Source organism: Lichenostomus cassidix, chromosome 10, assembly GCF_008360975.1.
Source record: "Lichenostomus cassidix isolate B80296 chromosome 10, HeHo_3.0, whole genome shotgun sequence".
Classification (NCBI taxonomy): domain Eukaryota; kingdom Metazoa; phylum Chordata; class Aves; order Passeriformes; family Meliphagidae; genus Lichenostomus; species Lichenostomus cassidix.
This window is the reverse complement of record NC_139491.1, coordinates 2823218-2841053: the sequence shown is the minus strand read 5'-3', so window position 1 is coordinate 2841053 and position 17836 is coordinate 2823218. Positions and strand designations below refer to the sequence as shown.

Sequence of the window (17836 nt, the reverse complement as noted above, 5' to 3'; positions counted from 1 at the left end):
TTTTGCTCCTTCAATCCCTGGCAAGACAGGGAGGAACCACTGGTGCTGCTGCATGGTTGGAGACCAGAAGGAAACAGTGACTTTCCTGAGTTTCCAAGCTCAGTAGAGACTTGAACCCAGACACTGCAAACCACAGGCTGGAATCCTAAATTCTGGACCGTGGTAGTGGTCATACTGTTACCTCCTGTGTATTTCAGAGAGTTAGGCTTTCATGGGAATTGTGCAAAAATTATTTCCATAAACTTTTCCTAACAGTTTTGGAAGTGTTATTATTCCACTGGAATTTTATCACCGATTTTACAACTCCCATCATTCTGTATCAGGCATTTCTGTCAAAACTCTCCATCATACTCAGCTCACTTAGGCCACAGTTTTCCATAGGTCTGACCTTCTACAGCATTTACCCATTGTGAGTAACTGGCATTTCTGTGCAAGAATTCTCTTCTGAAAGGCATTTGCAGAACAGGCTGAGTTGAAAATCACCCTCGAAGCTAGATTTGCTTTCTATTTTGATGACTCATGAACTATGTGTTATTACATAACTCAGGTTTCCTGCCAGAAAGAAAGTTTGTTGACACTGATACTTCAGAAAAGCTTCACAGGTCTGTCTTTTGGCTTTCTTACACAGTGTCGAGTCTTCTGATGTGAACTGGAAAAAGAAAAAAAGTGGTGGAATTAAAATAATTTCCCAGTCAGAAGTGAGAGACTTTTCAGCCATGGCATTCATCACGGATCATGTCAACTCTTTGATAGACCAGTGGTTCCCTGGTAAGAGAACGACTGTAATTTTCTCTGCAGTGTTGTCTTTTAAACAGAGGGTTCTTTGACAGAGCTCTCCAGGTGCACAATATTGTGTGTTAATTGAAGACCCCTCAGGCTCTGACAGTCTCAAGCCAATAACATTTGATAAAAGCTAACAAACCTGCAGACAGATCAAGATTAGATGCCAACGCCCTTTGGTCTAGACATTGTGTCTTGCAGTCTGTCTGTCACAGCAGCACAGGTGAAACATTACAGTTCAAACAGGACCTGTAGGAGTTCAAGAGACTCTTCCAATGCTCGTAGCAGGGGCAGGATTTGGCCCAAACTGCTTGCTGCTGCCCCTTGAACTCATTTTGGCATCAGCTGGGATGAGAATTTACCCATCATTTCTAATAGTCTATGAGTTATAAAATTCTGATGTGAGAGGCATGAGTGAATATGGTACCAAGGACTCTGTGCCAAGGTAACTTCCTTGACTCCTGCAGCTGTTTTTCCTGTGCTCAGCACAGATCCTGCTGTTACCCAGCAGGCTCTTTGCAACCCCAATACACTTCGTTTGAAACCAAAACAAAATCTGAAGTGTTCTTTGTCGTCCTACCCTGGTCTGGAAAACAGTGCCAAAGTCTCTTAATTGGAGGCTCTGTGAGGGAAGCTGTGGTGCACTCTCACATACTCACGTTCTACATGTTCTGAAGATAAAAGAACGTTTTATTTGCCTTTGGATTAAAATAATGCTGAAGTTAATCAGTGAAGCTTGAGAAGAGTCACAACTTCAAAGGCTGTAGCCTGTGTTCACCCTGACTAATTGTGGGCATTTAACAGAGTCTGTCACCACAAAATCCCTCTGTAGTTATGGGAGAGGTGTGAACCTCCCAAAGGCTCAGTCGTGGTAGAATCCACATTTCCCCTGGAGAGGCTGAAAATGTTGCCCATGAGGGAACCCACAGGAGCTGTGTTCCCAGCTTGGGTGCTACAGGTGAATGCTCAGCCTGAGCTCAGGCTGCTGTGCCTTCCAGCTTCTCCCATTTCCACCTGAACCCCCTGGCAACTTGCAGTCTGGAAACAGATAGAGACACCCAGCAAGTAGAAGGGTCTCTCCAATGCTTTATTGACACACTTCTGATTTTTGCTAGTCCTGAGTCCATTTTCCTCTCAAGCCTGTGCATTACCTGTGACCAAAGCAGGGTAGGTGTTGGGTGGGTTATATCCACAGCCCTGTCTCCCCAGTGCTGTCCCTGTGCACTTTGCAAAAAGCTATTTTCTCTTCCAGTCAGTGCCCTGCAGCAAACTGCTGCTGTCGTTAGAGTGACCATTTCCAGCCAGTGGATCTCACTCGTGCCTGCAGACGTTGGAATGCACTCAGAGCTGTTTTTCCTTCTCAGCTGGTGTGAATGACATATTTTCCTGTTTGTTTGCTCTCTTTGAAGCCCTCACAGCCACGGAGAGTGATGGCACGTTGCTGATGGAGCAGTATGTGCCCTGCCACATCTGTGCAGCTGCCAGGCCAGAGCAGGGCGAGGGTGGTGAGAGGGCAGAGGATGTGCAGTACTTCAACATGGAGGATTGTGTCCTGACTGCCATTGAACTGGACTACATCACCTGTCCTAACCACCCTGACATCCCTGTGTCTCTCCAGGAGCTGGTCCCAGAGCTTTTCATGACTGATTTCCCTGCCAGGTAATGTGTGGTAGCCTTTGATTGAGTTTCATTGTATCTGTGAGGTTTGGTTGGGCTCTTTTCATAAGTTGCCTCTGCTAGCAGGACATACTGACCACAGGAAACAAATCCATCTGCTCTCAGTCCTGGCAATTCAACCTGAGCTGCACTCCTGGTGTTCAGCAACTTGCTAAGACAATAGCTGTGTGCTGACCGAGTCATCACACCAGGGGTCCTTTGAGATCACTGTGGTGCAACGTGAAAGTCCCTTTTTAAAGCCACAGCTGTCCTGCATTGCCCAGAACTCTGGCCAGAACTTTCTGTAGCTGGAGTCTTTCTGAGATCCCACAAAAGGAGATTTTAATGTGACAAAACCAAAAGGAAATGCTGCTGCGTCACAGGATTGGCACTGAAATGGCCTTAGTTTTGCAAGAGCCTGTAGGTGAGTGAGTTTATGGACACCACAGGAGGATTCACACTGAGCTGGGGCTCCTTCTCTGCTGAGAGCTGCTGGATGTGTTGGGTATGTGGCAGCCCTGGACAGCTGCAGGAGCTCTTCCTTACCCATAGCAGCACTGCCAAATCTTTAAGCTGCTTAACTGCATTCCCAGATGGGCTCAGTCTTACACCCCTTATTACTTGGTGTGCAGAGCAAGAGATCTGAGAGCAAGCAGGACAGGAGAGCAATGTCCCCCTTGGCTCATTCTCTCTCAGACCTTTGAGTGCCCAATGCAGGATCATGAGACCTCCAGGCCAAATTGGTGGCTGCTGTCAGAGCTCTCTGTGCTCCCACTGACCCCTGTTGCTTTGTTGGGGTCATTTTTCTGGGCAAACACCCCATCAGCTCCACCACCAGCCCTCCTCACTCTGTTATCTCCTGCAGATTTATTTGATGGGTGCAAGGCGAGTGGAGATGTTTGAAGTGTGAACAGCTGTAAAAGTAGTCTCTGGGAGAGTGGGGAAATGATGAATTGCAGCCTGGAAACACTAAGCTGATTTGAATAATCAGGTTTCAGAGTGTGGGGCTGTTCATAAACATCCTGTCCTGTCTCAGTGGAAAAAAGAGGAACAGGAGGTAAAGCAAAAAAAATCATTAATACAGATAAATGATACCAGTATCAGTACCTGTGTCATCTGCTTGGAAAAGGAGCTTATGTGCTTTCCAGATCTGTTTGATTCTTGTGGGATAAATTAGTAAAGAGCATTTTTAGCTTCTCTGCTCAAATTACTTTTTTCTGTGAGAAATCTGTTGCACAACATGAGCCAGCATAGAGTGCACTGAGATGACCAAGGTAGTTCAGGGGATCCAGTCCTCTTGGTAGATAAGACAAGAACCCATTAAGCATTTGTGAAAATGGAAATCGCATTAAAAACATGAATTTACAACGTCTTTGAAACTTTAATTAAAACCCCTCAATTTCTATTTGGCAGGCTGTTCCTGGAAAATAGCAAACTGGAATGCAGTGAAAATGAAAACAACGTTCTTGGCCAGGGTGGAAGTGGAACTGTTATATATCGGGCACGATACCAAGGAAAACCAGTGGCTGTGAAGAGATTTCAGATTAAAAAATGCAAGGGTTCTCCCACTTCAGCTGCAGGTACAGTGCACAGATTTGGTGTCAGGAATTGGCTCCTGCAATCTGGGATCCCAAGCTAAGACCAAAGAGCCTTTGCTCTGCAAAGTGCTGGCAGCACCTGTTTAAATACAGCATGGAAATAGATAGCAGAACTGACGGGTTTTAGGGGAGGAGGAGGATGTGTCTGAGAGTCCTTCACGAGCACTTGTAGTGATGAAGGTCACTGGCACTGCAGGAAGCTTCTCTCCTGCAGATCAGTGGGTGGATTCATAGGGGGCCAAAGCAGAGCCCTTGATTGGGAACAGAGGCAAGATTTCCACTCCTGTTCCCAAGCTATTTGGCCATGAGAAGTGTGGATTTGCTTGGCTTTGCCCTAAGGACTTGTGGGTCTCCCCCTCTGAATTAGTGTTTTACCCCATCTGTGCCAGCAGCTAGACAAAGCAAACTGGGAACCCTTCTGGCCTGAGCCAGGCAGGGACAGGCTCTCCTGTGGAGTCCAGGTTTCCAACAGAGCCTCAGTCCATGGACAAAGGAAAGGGAAAAGTGCCTCACATTCCTCATTTTTGTCAGGGAAGGATGCAGTGAGCCCCTGAGCTGTGGAGGAGGCCAGCTGCTGTCTCAGTGACAAATAACCTTTGCGAAGAGCTGCTCTGCCTGAGCAGCCTGTGGTGTGCTGTGGCAGCAGAACCATTATCGTGATGGGTCTCTCTTCTGGCAGGGGAGCTGGAAAACTGTAGGGAAGATCCCTTCCAGTAAAGGGTCTGCAGTGTGCCATCAACAGAGTCCCTGCTGGAGAAGCACAGCACGAGTTTTCCAAAGTCATCCAGGGGCTATGTGAGAACAGCATGTGCCAGACACCCGAGCCTGGTGTTTAAGGACCAAGGGAGCTCTTGCTTCCTGAGGCACCAGAAATATCCTGCTTATAGCCAGTGGCTGTTAGTGGCTCATGCATCAACAGAAGGATTCAACTCAAAGCCTTGCTGTTGGCATGATCCCCCCAGCTGCCTTCCTCCTGCAGCTCAGGGATCACCTCCCAGAGAGTTTGTGCCTCATTTTCTGAGAAGGGCATTGTGTGTCTTTGCAGACACCATGCTGAAGCACCTGCGAGCCATGGATGCCATGAAGAACTTCTCAGAGTTCCGTCAGGAAGCCAGCATGCTGCACTCCCTGCAGCACCCCTGCATTGTGTCCCTCATTGGCATCAGCATCCACCCACTCTGCTTCGCCCTCGAGCTCGCCCCGCTGGGCAGCCTCACCACCGTCCTGTCTGAGAACTCCAAAGGTAAAGCCAGGCTCTCCTCTCCTCTCCTCTCCTCTCCTCTCCTCTCCTCTCCTCTCCTCTCCTCTCCTCTCCTCTCCTCTCCTCTCCTCTCCTCCAGACAAATGGTCAGTAATGTTAAAATTACTGTTTGATTTACTGGAGAGGATTTTTTTTCCAGACTAAGGGAAGTGGGAGGGATGGAATTGTTCTTAAACTGTGCTTTTGGGAAGCTAGTAAAAATTGATGCTCGGGATTCTCAAAACTGCTTTGGAGATCTGGATTTTCAATTTCTCTGCAAATTAATATCATCAGAGTGCATCTCTCTTCAGTGCTGCATGGATGGTGCTGTGGTTTTGGCTCTGCAGATGGGTGTCTGGTACTCTAAATTATCTCATAATTATCTGTATTGCTGTCATTGTCAAATGAATGACACTAATTCCAAGATAAGTTGAGGCCATCTGACCCTCTTGGCACCTTGGCTTTATGTCAACTTTAAATCAAACACTAATTTTCACCAGAAGATTTAGCGGCCTAGAAGTGAAAGGGTTTAAAAAAAGAATCTAACAGGACTGTCAGACACATATAGTAACATAAACAGTGTCATTTCAAATGATGGCGTTGAGTGATGTTTTAAAAGGTTGTCAGTTATTGCTCTGGAGTTAAAAAGAGAAGGAGAGAGGGGGAAGAAGAAGCAACTATGGCAATTACAAGAGCTGGAGAAGGGCTGTTCCTTTGTGCCAGGGTCCTCCTTCGTGCCGCTGGGACACATGCTGACACACAAAATAGCCTACCAGATCGCCACTGGACTGGCCTACCTGCACAAGAAGAACATCATCTTCTGTGACCTCAAGTCTGACAATATCCTGGTGTGGTCCCTGGACGTCAGGGAGCACATCAACATCAAGCTGTCTGACTACGGCATCTCGCGGCAGTCGTTCCACGAGGGCGCGCTGGGCGTGGAGGGCACCCCGGGCTATCAAGCCCCTGAGATCCGACCCCGCATTGTCTACGATGAGAAGGTGACTGGGGAGTGTCCCTGGGGACAGCAGTGAGCCATTCCATGGCTCCATTCCCTTAGCCATGCCTGGGGTAGTGCTACCTTCCTCGCTGGGGCCTTCCTGCTCTCCTCTCCGCCCACCCACAGAGCCTTGCCCTGATTTTTCCCTCTGTTTGTGGCTCCAGGTGGATATGTTCTCCTATGGTATGGTCCTGTATGAGCTGCTGTCTGGCCAGAGGCCTGTGCTGGGGCACCACCAGCTCCAGATTGCAAAGAAACTGTCCAAGGGGATCCGTCCTGTGCTTGGGCAGCCCGAGGAGGTGCAGCTCTACAGGATGCAGGCACTCATGATGGAGTGTTGGGACACAAAACCAGAAAAGGTACAAACCCACCCTCCTGACCTCTGTTCTCTGATCTGGCTGCCCTCCTCCTGCTGGAGGGCTGAGCTTGCTCCTGGTACAGCACAACAGCTCCATTGCCCATTTACCCCTCCTGCTGATTTGGCCCGGAATTTCTGTTGACTTAAATGAGAGTTTTATGAATGAAATGATGACAGATTTGTGGCCTTACACATCTGTGGTGACTTGAAGGTCCCTGGATGTCGATGGCACTTAGGCTGCTGATTTCACCAGGGCAAGACATTACCCATAATTTCTAGAAACAGCTCCAGTGTCATGCTGTGAGTGCAACTACAAAGACTTCAAAATCCCTGAGATTATGAAAGGAGGTATGAGGAAGAAAAAGCTTCAAAGTACAAGAAAAGTATTATGCTGCATTATGTTTTTCATTAATTTCAATTGGTGTTTTAGAGCTGCTGTCCTTCAAACAAAGGTCAGTCTGACTCTCAAACAGCTACACACTGTCATGCAATGGGTCAGCTTCCAAAATTCGTAAGCCTGAAGAAATTAATGAGTAAAACGTGTAAGGGAATGACAGACCAAGCTTTAATAAATAATCATAGAACCAGAGAATGGTTTGGGTTGGAAGGAACCTTAAATATCACCCAGTTCCACGGGCAGGGACCCCCAGCCTGTGCTTGTGCTTGGGATTGCTCTGATCCAGGGGCAGGACCTTGGATTTGGCCTTGTTGAACCTCATATTTATTGTGGTTCTCCTGTTTCATCCTGTGTGACATGTCTTTCTCTTTTCCTTCCCTCTCAGCGTCCCCTGGCCATTTCTGTGGTGGGGCAGATGAAAGATCCTACCTTTGCCACGTTTATGTACCTGCTGTCCTGTGGGAAGCAGTCTTCCTTCTTCTGCTCCCCCGGGCAGGAGTACACGGTGGTGTTCTGGGATGGGAAGGAGGACACCAGGTGAGATGGCTCTTATTAGCAATTTGAGTTTTTTATCTTTTTCCTTTTAAGTAACAAATCCCTCAGCATCTTCGCTTCTGCCTCTGACAGGGAGGTAAAGAAGGTGAAAGTGAACTTGGATGAATGCCAGCAATACGGTGAACACTGTTTTCCCAAACTCTTTTAATTGGGAACAGTGGTTGCTTTATAAAGGATATTTAATGAGCTTAACTCTGCTTCAGTTAATATGAGGAGAAGATTAGGGCAGTGTAATGATTCACACACACAGGATGAAGCATTTGCACATGAGAACAGACGTGTTCTGCCTTTCCTAATGAGGCCATTTAACACTAAACCTTTCCTAATTGAGGCTGCAGTTCCATCTCTGTTCTGAAAAGCAATTAAGCACATGCTTAAATCCTATTGCAATCATCGGGAGTTAACCACATGCCTGGAGCTGTGTGTGCATCCAAGTGTGCACTGCCAGTAAAATGTGCTCTGCACTGAAGGCATGTGCTTAAAATGTTATTAGATTGTGACTGAGGTGATGGCATTTTGCTCAGCCACATGTGACCTGTGGCTAGTTAGGTTCATTTTTATGGATGCTATTGATTTTTATAGCCTCAGTGTTATTTGGAAACGCTTACAAACTGATCTGAATTTTATATTAATGTGTTCATTATTTTGCAACCATTAAGCTAATGGGAGAGGCACGTGATTTGTTCCTGAGCTATTTGTTTTTCCATTTGTGGTGCCTGGTCAGTTGTTCAGAGCAGGCAGTGTAACTATTCCTGCTGAACTGGTGAAGCACAGGCTGCTCACAGATGTATTTTGAATACATGGATGTTGTCCAAATATTCACAGCAATATATCTCAGTGAATCTGCTTCCTGACTGGACAATCCACTTGCTGGAGAGTGCTGAATGACAAGTTACTTACGTGTGACAGATTCCAGGATGTGTAATTGCTTGTCCCACAGTTGGTAAAACATCTGGGACTTGCAGATGTGGTTGTGAACATCCAGTTATTGTTCAAACATCCAAACCTAATAAATTTGCCAGAACAAACAAAATCCTTTTAGCTGCAAAAAACTATTAATTAGTCATATTTATAAATAATTTTATTAGGTTACAGATCTTTGCTCTGTAGAACCATGCTCTTCTGTTTATGTTCTGGAATAATAAAGAAGCCAGATAATGGTGAGGCAGTGAACTTGGAGAGCAGATATTCTCTTGAGAACCTAATGGGCAAGATGGGCTGAAACTTCCCAGCTATTAATTACTGCTGTTCAGCTGGAGCTGTTTGTCTCACAGCTCAGCCACAGAAACAGACCACATTCATCCTCCCAACCCTGTGCAAAGTCAGAGAGCTAAGCGTAAATCTTCACAGAAGCAATTGCACATCTGCCCCTGAGGAAGAGCTGTGTCACATCTGTCCTTCTCTTCCTCTGCAATGGGGAATTGACAGTTTGGAGGGGTTTAGATCCTTGCAGCATCATCCACATCTGGACAGCTGTGTTACAGCTTGGCCACAAGTGCCACAAGGCCCTCAGCCCTGTGCAGGTGGAATGTTGGCTGCAGGAAATCATGATTTGCTCCTTTCAGGAACTACACGGTGGTGAACCTGGAGAAGGGAGTCCTGGAAGTGCAGAGGATGAGCTGCCCAGGAATGAAGCTGTGCTGCCAACTCAAATTCCAGAATGCCCTGTGGGCAGCCACAGAGGTGAGCATTGCCTGTGCCTCAGTGTCCCCTCGAGAGGAGCCTCGTTAGGGGAGACACAATTAGAAAGAGCCTGATAAATTAGTAAAGCCAAGAGCCTGTGAGACAATGGGCTCAGGTGAGCAGCATCTGCTGTCTCCAGGTGTTTTGTTTCTACCTGACACATGGATCCAGACTGTGCCTCCTGGAGCTCAGAGCCATCGTGGGAACCTCAGCCTCCTGAGGGGAAATTCTCAGGATTGGAGCAATCTGTACCCAGGGTTGGTCTGGGAAATGTCCTTATCTGTGAGCGATAGAGGGAGGCAGTGACAGAAAACATGCATTTAAGGGTGGGGCTTTGAAAGAGGCCTGAGGGATTTGAGGGTTGGTGGGAAATAGGTACCCAAGGTTTGTGTTCACCATGGAAAATTGCAGCTAAAAAGATAAGAGTGAGGGAGCATGGCTGATTTATTCCCCAGGGCCCCTGTCCACCCATCAAAAAGGGCTGTGTTAAGTGTCAGCCAGTTCTGACACCATCATTTCACACAAAACAGAGAAAAAACAGCCAAAAAAATTAAATGTACCTGAAGTTCAGTATTTTGGGGTGGGGAAAGAAAGGCCACACTTGCTGAATAAATAATTTGTGTTGGCTATTTCACTTTGCCCTGGCATGGATGCTGTGAATGTTGTGAATGTAGATTTTTTTTTTCCCCCATAGGAAAATAAGATACTTTTTCTGTTTTCAAAAAGAGGCCAAGCTCAAATATTCCTTTTTTTCTTTTTTTTAAATAACAGTAAGTATTTTAAAAAATTGAAATCCAAAAATCTTAAAGCATTGTATTTCCACCTTTTGTATCAGAATGAAATGTGTTACCTGTTCCCAAACTGGGTGCCCTTGGTCAATCTAGTAGATTTAGGAGGTGTAATTCCACATAAAAAGTAATACCAGCTTTCTTTGAATTGGCAGATTAATGTAAAATAACATACAGCATGCTTCAATTATTGTTTGGGATTTTTGCATTCAAAGTTGTCAAATGCTGCCTTTGGATGTGGTGGTGATTCACCTGTAGTGGTGATTTTTGGTGCATTTTGGATAATGCATGTCTTGCCCACAGCTCATTCTGGGGAAGGCAGCACTTGCTTTCTACCCACATGCCAAAGGCTCTCCGAGGAAAACCGAAATTCAGACTTTGGGTATCAAAAAAATGCAAATAAAAACTACTTTTGGAACTAATTAGATCTTGCTCAGGTATCATAATATGAAAAGTAGGAAGGTGATCAGCATTTATAGAATTTTATGTGCTCTTTCACAGGACCAGAAGATTTCTGTGTATGGATTGCAGGGCATGTGTCCCTTAAAGACTCCACTGAAGGGTTTGGACACTCCTGCCACTGTGAGCTGCTTCCTGGTGATGCCTATTGTCAAAAGGGTAAGGAACAGCCCAAAGGGAAAGGGACACTAGGGAGACTGCTGCTGGGCCAGGCTGCCGCACTCAGCTGGTGCTGAAGGACTCTGCAATGCCCAGGAACATTTTGGCACTGTGGGGAGAAGGTTTCCAGGGCTTTGTGCCTCTGCCAGAGGACAGAGGTGTGGGCAAGAACCAGTCAGGGGACCAAAGCTGGCACTTCCAAGCCTGCTGGGAAAATAGTCAAAACAGATCAAATTGCTGGGCAAGGAGGTTTTCCAGCTGTGTTTCCACATCACTGGAACACAAGGCTTAGGCTGATCAAGCAAAGTAGAGAAGACATGAAACAATAATTAGAATAGAGATTTGTTAAGTGCTAATGGAGGATGTGGATACATCCTGCCTCTTGTGCCCACTGTTTTCCTGGGATGTGTGCTGTCATTTGTGTGCACAGTCATCCTTAAATGTTATCTGGGCTCAGCCACACTCCTGTTTTGGTTTTGAATGAGAACACTTAGATAATACAGCTGTTTTGGGTAATGCTCGTATGGGTAACATGGATAATTACTCTTATGGGCATTAAAACAAGTTATATGTTATCTGCCTAGTCCTGGAATTGCCAACATCCCGTTTCTGGCAGGAGAAATCTGACCTGAGTGCCTATTGCGGGCAAGTCTTGGGAGATGTATAAAAACTGTTTTCGAGCTAAATTACCTCCGGTTTGCTTACAGCCACCTCAAGTGAAAACATGTAATTATGTTCCAACATTACTGGTAGCTGTGTAGTCTTTGCAAATGCCAGCAGACTGGGATGTGTCTGAGAGCTCAGCACAGAGCAGCTCTCAGAGCTGCTGCTTTATACCACAGGCCAGTCCTGAGCCATTGTCCATTTCTGGCTCATTTGCTGGGATTGCTGCATGGACTGCACCCGAGGCAGATGGTTTGTGTAAGGTGTGCTGCTGCACTTCCAAACATGGTAGGACTAAAGTAGGGCATCGATGTAAAGTTGGCACAGGGCTGGATTTCTTTGCATCTCTTGGCTTTCTTTGGCTCCCAGACCTGCAGCGTTTCTCCTCCGTGGAGTTACATTTCTGATGTGTAGGGCAAATTTCTTTTTCATGCTGCCTGAGGTTCTGTCCAGGACAGTCGAAGGAGTCTTTTGCTTTCAGCTTTTCCACTGTCACACAGCTTGCAAAGCCATTCCTCAGGGGTTACGAGTGGCTTTATGTCTCCTGGTTTCTATTTCCAGTTTGTGGCTTGCCTAGAAAATGTCATAAATAATGCCAGGCCCTACAATAGCAATATTGAGTCTAGACACCTCCCTTCCTCCCCCAACCCTACCCAGCCTTCCAGAAATCCACATCCCTTCAGCTCACTCCTTCTTAGTTTATTGGACTTACTTTTTCCTCTCTCCTTTCTATGAATGAGTTTGGCAGTGAAATGGCCAGAGCAGCAGCCCTGGGGATGTGCAGACCAGGCTGGCAAAGAACTAAACCAGCCAGTTTTTCCAAAAAAACTAAATGGAAAGCTTACACTTGTCACACTCACTGCATGGCCAGTAAGCTCTGTCAGAGTTATCACAATCATTGTTGTCCAGTGGAGAAGGGAATTGCATTTCCCTGGGAAGAAAGCCTTTAGCTGGTGAGATGTGAGGTAACTTTTAGTCAGAGAATTGCCGAGGGATGTTGCTGGGAAGGGGAATTCTTTACGACTGCCTTGGGAAGGCTGATCCAAAAGAAATAGTTTCCAAAACTTGGTTTCTCATCCAAAGGAAGCATCATGGAAATTTGAAAGCAGCCGAGAGGGGCCCAGAATCTGAAACTCACTCGCCAAGGAAAAGTCTTGTACAATTTAAGATTTTTGTTGCATGCTTTTTGTCACCAGTATCATTCTTTTTGGTAAACAATACAATTTCCAGAAGAAAAAAAAAACATAGCAAGTGAGCAGGTTAAAAAGGGCAAACCAAGACACATTCTGCCATGGTTTGTAGCATTCTTACACAGACACGTGGAGGGAGAGAGAAACCTGAATGGGTGCAAATCTTCAGCTTCTCGCAGAAACCTGGAACTCTTGGAAACAAAAGCTGCATTTAAAGGCTGCAGGCAGCAGTGCCAGACCCTGCAGGGACGAGAGGAGGAGGTGACCAGGCCCTGCTGTAGCATTTTTTGCCATTTCTCCTGGGCTGTGCAGCAGGACAGGACGTCTGGAGCTGCTCATCCCTGCACATCCCACCCCGGCACGGCCCCACTGCAGGGCCTTCCTCCTGGCACCGTGGGGCTGCTGGCAGCACTCAGCCTTCAAATGCACTTTTGTTGCTGTGTGTTTTTGTTGGCTCTTCGTGGAGCCCAAATGTTGAAAATGAATTCTGAGAAAGTTACTTAAGGTTTCTGGAGGCTGCAGCCCTGCCTGCCTTTGGTCACTGCTGGAATAGCCTGACTGGGAGAGTTTTGCCTCAACGGCACTGAATAAAATCTGGCAAGTTGGTGGCACCTGTGGGGAGGTGATTTTTGACATGGTCTCCTGTGGAATTGGTCTCTCCCTCAGCTCAGTCCTGTGAGGGGTGGCAGGATGAGGGCATTTCTCAGCATTTGAATTCCTGCTCCTTGTTTCTTATCTCTCTGAGAGATAACAACAATGGCTGGATAGAAACAGGTCCTGGTAGCCAAGGCAGGGAATAATAAATGCCCCAATGGAAAAAATACCTTCCCAATTTGCTTCCACCATTGTGCCATCCCAGACAGGCCAGGATTTGGCACTGGTATTGCTGGCTACACCAGGAGGGTTCACTGACCCACCTCTGCCTGGTTACAGTGCCCACTGTTCAGTGCCAGGGAAATTTGGCCTGTGGAACCCAAAAGGGAATAGGCATTCTGTTTTGTAGTAGCTGACACTAATCAAGGAATTCAAAGTAATTTTTATGAAGACTATGCTTGGGTAATTCAGCGTTTTCAAATTAAATGAGACAAAATTATAATCTCTGAAGATTTAATTGTGTGCTGTGTCACGCTGGGAGCAGTTCAGATTGACATACCCACATTACAGTTAATATCTGATGTTCCTGTTCCAATTTAAATTTTCCATTTTTAGTAAGAAATGCCTCTTGTGCAGGGTCCTTTGGACTGAAAATGTTGGACCATTTTTCACCAGAGAAATGTGGGCTATTCTGCTTTGTTTTATTCAGTTTTAAATAACTGAATTCCCTTCCAAAGAAAAGGTAACCCAAAACCCAGCTTGTGCAAAGCATTGTGCCATGATCCAACCTACTGATGCAACTCCTTGGCAAAGCCACTTCCAGGAGCCTTTGCACCAGATCCACATGGCAGCAGGGACATGGCACTGAGCACTGCAGGTCGTTGGGGTTTTTGTTTAATTAGTGGTTAGAGAATTGGGACTGGACTGAGTTAGTCCAAGCCCCGTTTCACAACTTTCCACTTGCTTTCCTAGTTTTTCCCATTACAGTAAAATTCTGCTGTGATTTGGATTAGTCATACAGGCTCGGCACTCTCGTGGTTTTACTCATACTTGGTGTGCAGAGAGCATCTCTTTGTCCAGGGCTCTCAGTGAGCCTTGCAAGCAGAGCTGTCAATTAAAAAACACTTACCCTGCTCTACCCTCCCCTCAATAGCTGGGGCAAGTCAAGATTCTGATTTTTCTGTGGGTTTAAACAGCCTGGGAACTCTCATCCAGGCCTGGCAGAGCCAAGATCCCTGCAACGGCACAGGGATCAATTTCTGAGCAGCAAAGGGTGACTCTAAGCCCTCAGCCCATCTCACTGGCATCCTGGGCATGCCAAAGGCAAGGCTTTCCACTGTGGAGAGGCTGAGGAGGGGTGAGGTTGTGTCAGCTCATGGTGTTCTGTCTGGCTCTGTTTGGTTTGCTGTGCTTAGTCCAGGCAGACTGCAACAACAGCAAAAAGTCCTGGGTAAAATGGTCTTTTTTTAGGATTTATTGCTCCACAGGGAGGAAATAGAAAGGCCTTTGAGGTAAGTATTGTTTTATCTGCTTCACAGATGGGGGAGTTCCTGGTACAGACCCAAGGTCACGGGGAGTTCTGTTCCCAAGGGATCCATTTCCCTGTCTGTTGAACAGCATTTTGCCCGCTGGGATGAGCTGGAGGAGTCACTGAAGTTGTGGCCTTCTCAGCAGCTCCTGCCTGTGGGACGTGAGGGATCCATGGCCATGGAGCTGGAGATATGTCCAGCACATCTGTACCTTTAGGGGCAGGTTTTTACCAACCTGCAGAATTGTTCATGGCACTTGGCAGGTGCTTGGCTGAACTGCTGCTGCTTCTGTGCCACTGGGATCTCTGAGCTGCCAGGGATCCCAGACCCAGAGCACATCCCTGGGAGGAGCAGTGCTCTCACAGCAGCAGACTGGATGTGGAGTAGTCACTGGATGCTCATTGGCAGGAGCATTGGCTCCCTCTTTCCATTTTTACTGCATTTCTTCCATTCCTCTCCTACCTGCACTGATAGCAATAGCTTTCCTCCTTTTTGGAAGTGATTTGGGTTTCTCCAGCTGGATTGCTGGGATCAGGATGGCTGTTTCTGAACATACTCCAGCTTGAATTTGTTAACCTCCAGGGCAGGCTGCCAGGTCTGTCTGTCCGCCCTTGCCAGTAAAGAGAGAGGTAATACTGGGTGAGAGGAGTCTGCAGCAGCTTCTAGGGAATGACTTTTTTTTATGTTGGTGTTTCCACTGTTCTGGGGTAAGTTACTGGTGTTCTTGCAGAATGTGAGAGGCAGACAGAGCCTCTGGGATTGAAAGCTCTTGTGTTGCAGAGAAATGAAGAAATAGGAAAAAATTCTTTACTATAAGAGTGGTGAGGCTGTGTTAGAGAGAGGTTGTGGACTCCCCATCCCTGGAAGTGTTCAATGCCAGGTTGGATGGGGCTTGGAGCAGCCTGGTCTAATGAAAGGTGTCCCTGCCCGTGGCAGGGGGATGGAATGAGATGAGCTCTTACGTTCCTTCCAACCCAACCATTCTATAATTCTATGAAATTCTCTCTTTCTTGCAGAACTCATATGTGGTGCTGGCTGGCTTGTCAGATGGACTTGTAGCCGTGTTTTCAGTGTCCCAGGGCCTGCCAGGGGACAACTGCTCCTACCTGTGCTCCCACACAGCAAACAGGTCCAAATTCAACATCTCCGACGACGACGCGCGGCAGAACCCTTACCCAGTGAGGGCCATGGAGGTCACCAACAGCGGGGCTGAGGTGTGGTACAGCAATGGCCCTGGAATCCTCATCATTGACTGCTCCTGCATGGACATCAGCAGGAGGCTGGAGCCCTTCAGCCCCCCCTCCACCATCACATCCATCGCCTGCAACTCCGAGTGCCACGGCGAGGAGGTGGTGTGGTGTCTGGACGATAAAAGCAACTTCCTGGTGATGTACCATGCCAGCAGCTACCAGCTGTGTGCTCGCTACTTCTGCGGGGACTGCAGCCCCCTCAGGGACATGTTCACCATCCAGCAGCCCTCGGCAGCCATCCCAGCCACAGCCCCCATCGGCCACGGGGCCATGGAGAGCCCCTCAGGGGACATGAGCATCATGTACAGCCCAGATGTGGGCACCCAGATCCTCAACCACCAGGACTCGCTCACAGATTACTGCTCTGTGTCTTCCTACTCCTCCTCGCCTCCCAACAGGCTAACTCGCTGCCCCTCCAGCCTGCCCAGCTCGCCCATGAGCTCTTCCAGTGCACCCTTCTCCACGGATTTTGACGAGTCTGAAAAATTCCACGAGCTGAAGGCTTCCCTGGATCACGATGCTTTGCCTGCAGGTGACAGCACGGAGCATCTCCAAGCAGTCAAGATCCTTTCTGTAAAGGACCTCATCTGGATCCCCAGGTAAGTGGGTCACTTATCAAAACAACTTAGTCAAAATCCCTCCTGGCTGAACGTGAGATTAACTCAGGCTAATACAGCAGCTTTTGCTTTCCCAGTTTGATTCACCTGGCCAGAAAGTTAAGTCACCATTAAGCAATTCTGTTCCCAGTACAATGGAACATGGATTTTCTACACCCTTTGAAAGTATGTAGTGTTGAGCAGAATGACCACGTGGAAGGCCTTGCTGGGTTGATTTCAGCAGGATGAGAAGGGGTGGTCAGCCTCCAAGCTCTGTTTCCCCAGCTACTGAGGAAACAAAGCAGCAGGCAGCCTCCTTGCTGGGACAGAGCCCTGGCAAGTCCTGCTGCCTCCTGTGGAGGTGATGGAAAGCTCTGGGAAGCTGATTTCTTGTCATGGGATCTCTCAGTGCAGTGGATTCAGGATGCCTCTGTGGCCTCCCTGCCCAGCAAGACACCATGTGGCTGCAGGTGGGCGTGGAGCAGAGAGTGGATGTTCCTGAGCATCTCCAGTGCTGGGTGTGTGACATCTGCCTTGTTTCTCTTGCAGGAGAGGAGGGGACATCATTGTGATCGGGCTGGAGAAGGAGTCGGGCACGCAGCGGGGCAGAGTGATCGCGGTGCTGAAGGCAGGGGAGTTGGCTCCCTACGGGTGAGGCTGACTGGCCACACCAGTCTGCAGGGGCACACGGGGGCTGGGGGCACAGGGGAGCTCTGCAGGCTCTGAGGACTCTCAGGAGCTTCCTCTTGGCTTCCAGCAGCCCCTGAGGAGTTCCCAGTGGGAGCAGACAGAGCTGCTGGTTGCACATCAAGGCGTGTGCACACTCTGAGAGCAGGGCACACAGCAAGGGGAAGGCACTGGGACTACAGCCTGCTCTCCAAAATCCACAGAGACCCAGCAGCCCCATAATGACACAGACAGGACCGTGCACAGTGTGATCAAGTCGGCCTGATCCTGCCTGGTGCTGGCTCCTGGTGCTCCCAGGGCACCTGGCAGAAGGTTGGAGGAGCTCAGCAGACTCAGGCCCTGTGCTCAGAACAAGAGGTGTATTTATGCAGAGCACGGCGCTTGTCTGTGGCTGCATTCACGAGGGGCAGGTTGATGTTCTGGCTCTAAATGAGCACCTTTGTGCTGTGGGCAGTGACAGACCGGGGGAAGGCTCCTGGAGCACAGGGGAGAGCAGTTATATACGTTAATTTAAAATGTTTCATACAGCGAAAGAGAGTCCAAGTAAATAAATAGCTGCTGGAGAGGTGGGGGTGTTCCTGCTGATCACTTAAATACCGGTCTGGGATTGTACTATTTATGTCCAAACAAATGCAGGTTAAGCAGTGCTAAGGA

General features: G+C 47.8%; 1 protein-coding gene across 3 annotated transcripts in view; it reads left to right on the top strand.

Moving 5' to 3' along the window:
- LRRK1 (leucine rich repeat kinase 1) overlaps window positions 1-17836 on the top strand; it is a 70099-nt gene that overhangs the window by 49655 nt on the left and 2608 nt on the right. For all 3 annotated transcript variants that reach the window (XM_085070344.1, XM_085070343.1, XM_085070345.1), the window contains 11 exons: window positions 629-768; window positions 2190-2439; window positions 3850-4016; window positions 5080-5277; window positions 5998-6275; window positions 6439-6633; window positions 7415-7566; window positions 9150-9267; window positions 10557-10673; window positions 15666-16498; window positions 17045-17146. In XM_085070344.1, the coding sequence (XP_084926470.1) occupies window positions 629-768; window positions 2190-2439; window positions 3850-4016; window positions 5080-5277; window positions 5998-6275; window positions 6439-6633; window positions 7415-7566; window positions 9150-9267; window positions 10557-10673; window positions 15666-16498; window positions 17045-17146 (2550 nt within the window). The remainder of the gene's footprint in view (window positions 1-628; window positions 769-2189; window positions 2440-3849; window positions 4017-5079; window positions 5278-5997; window positions 6276-6438; window positions 6634-7414; window positions 7567-9149; window positions 9268-10556; window positions 10674-15665; window positions 16499-17044; window positions 17147-17836) is intronic.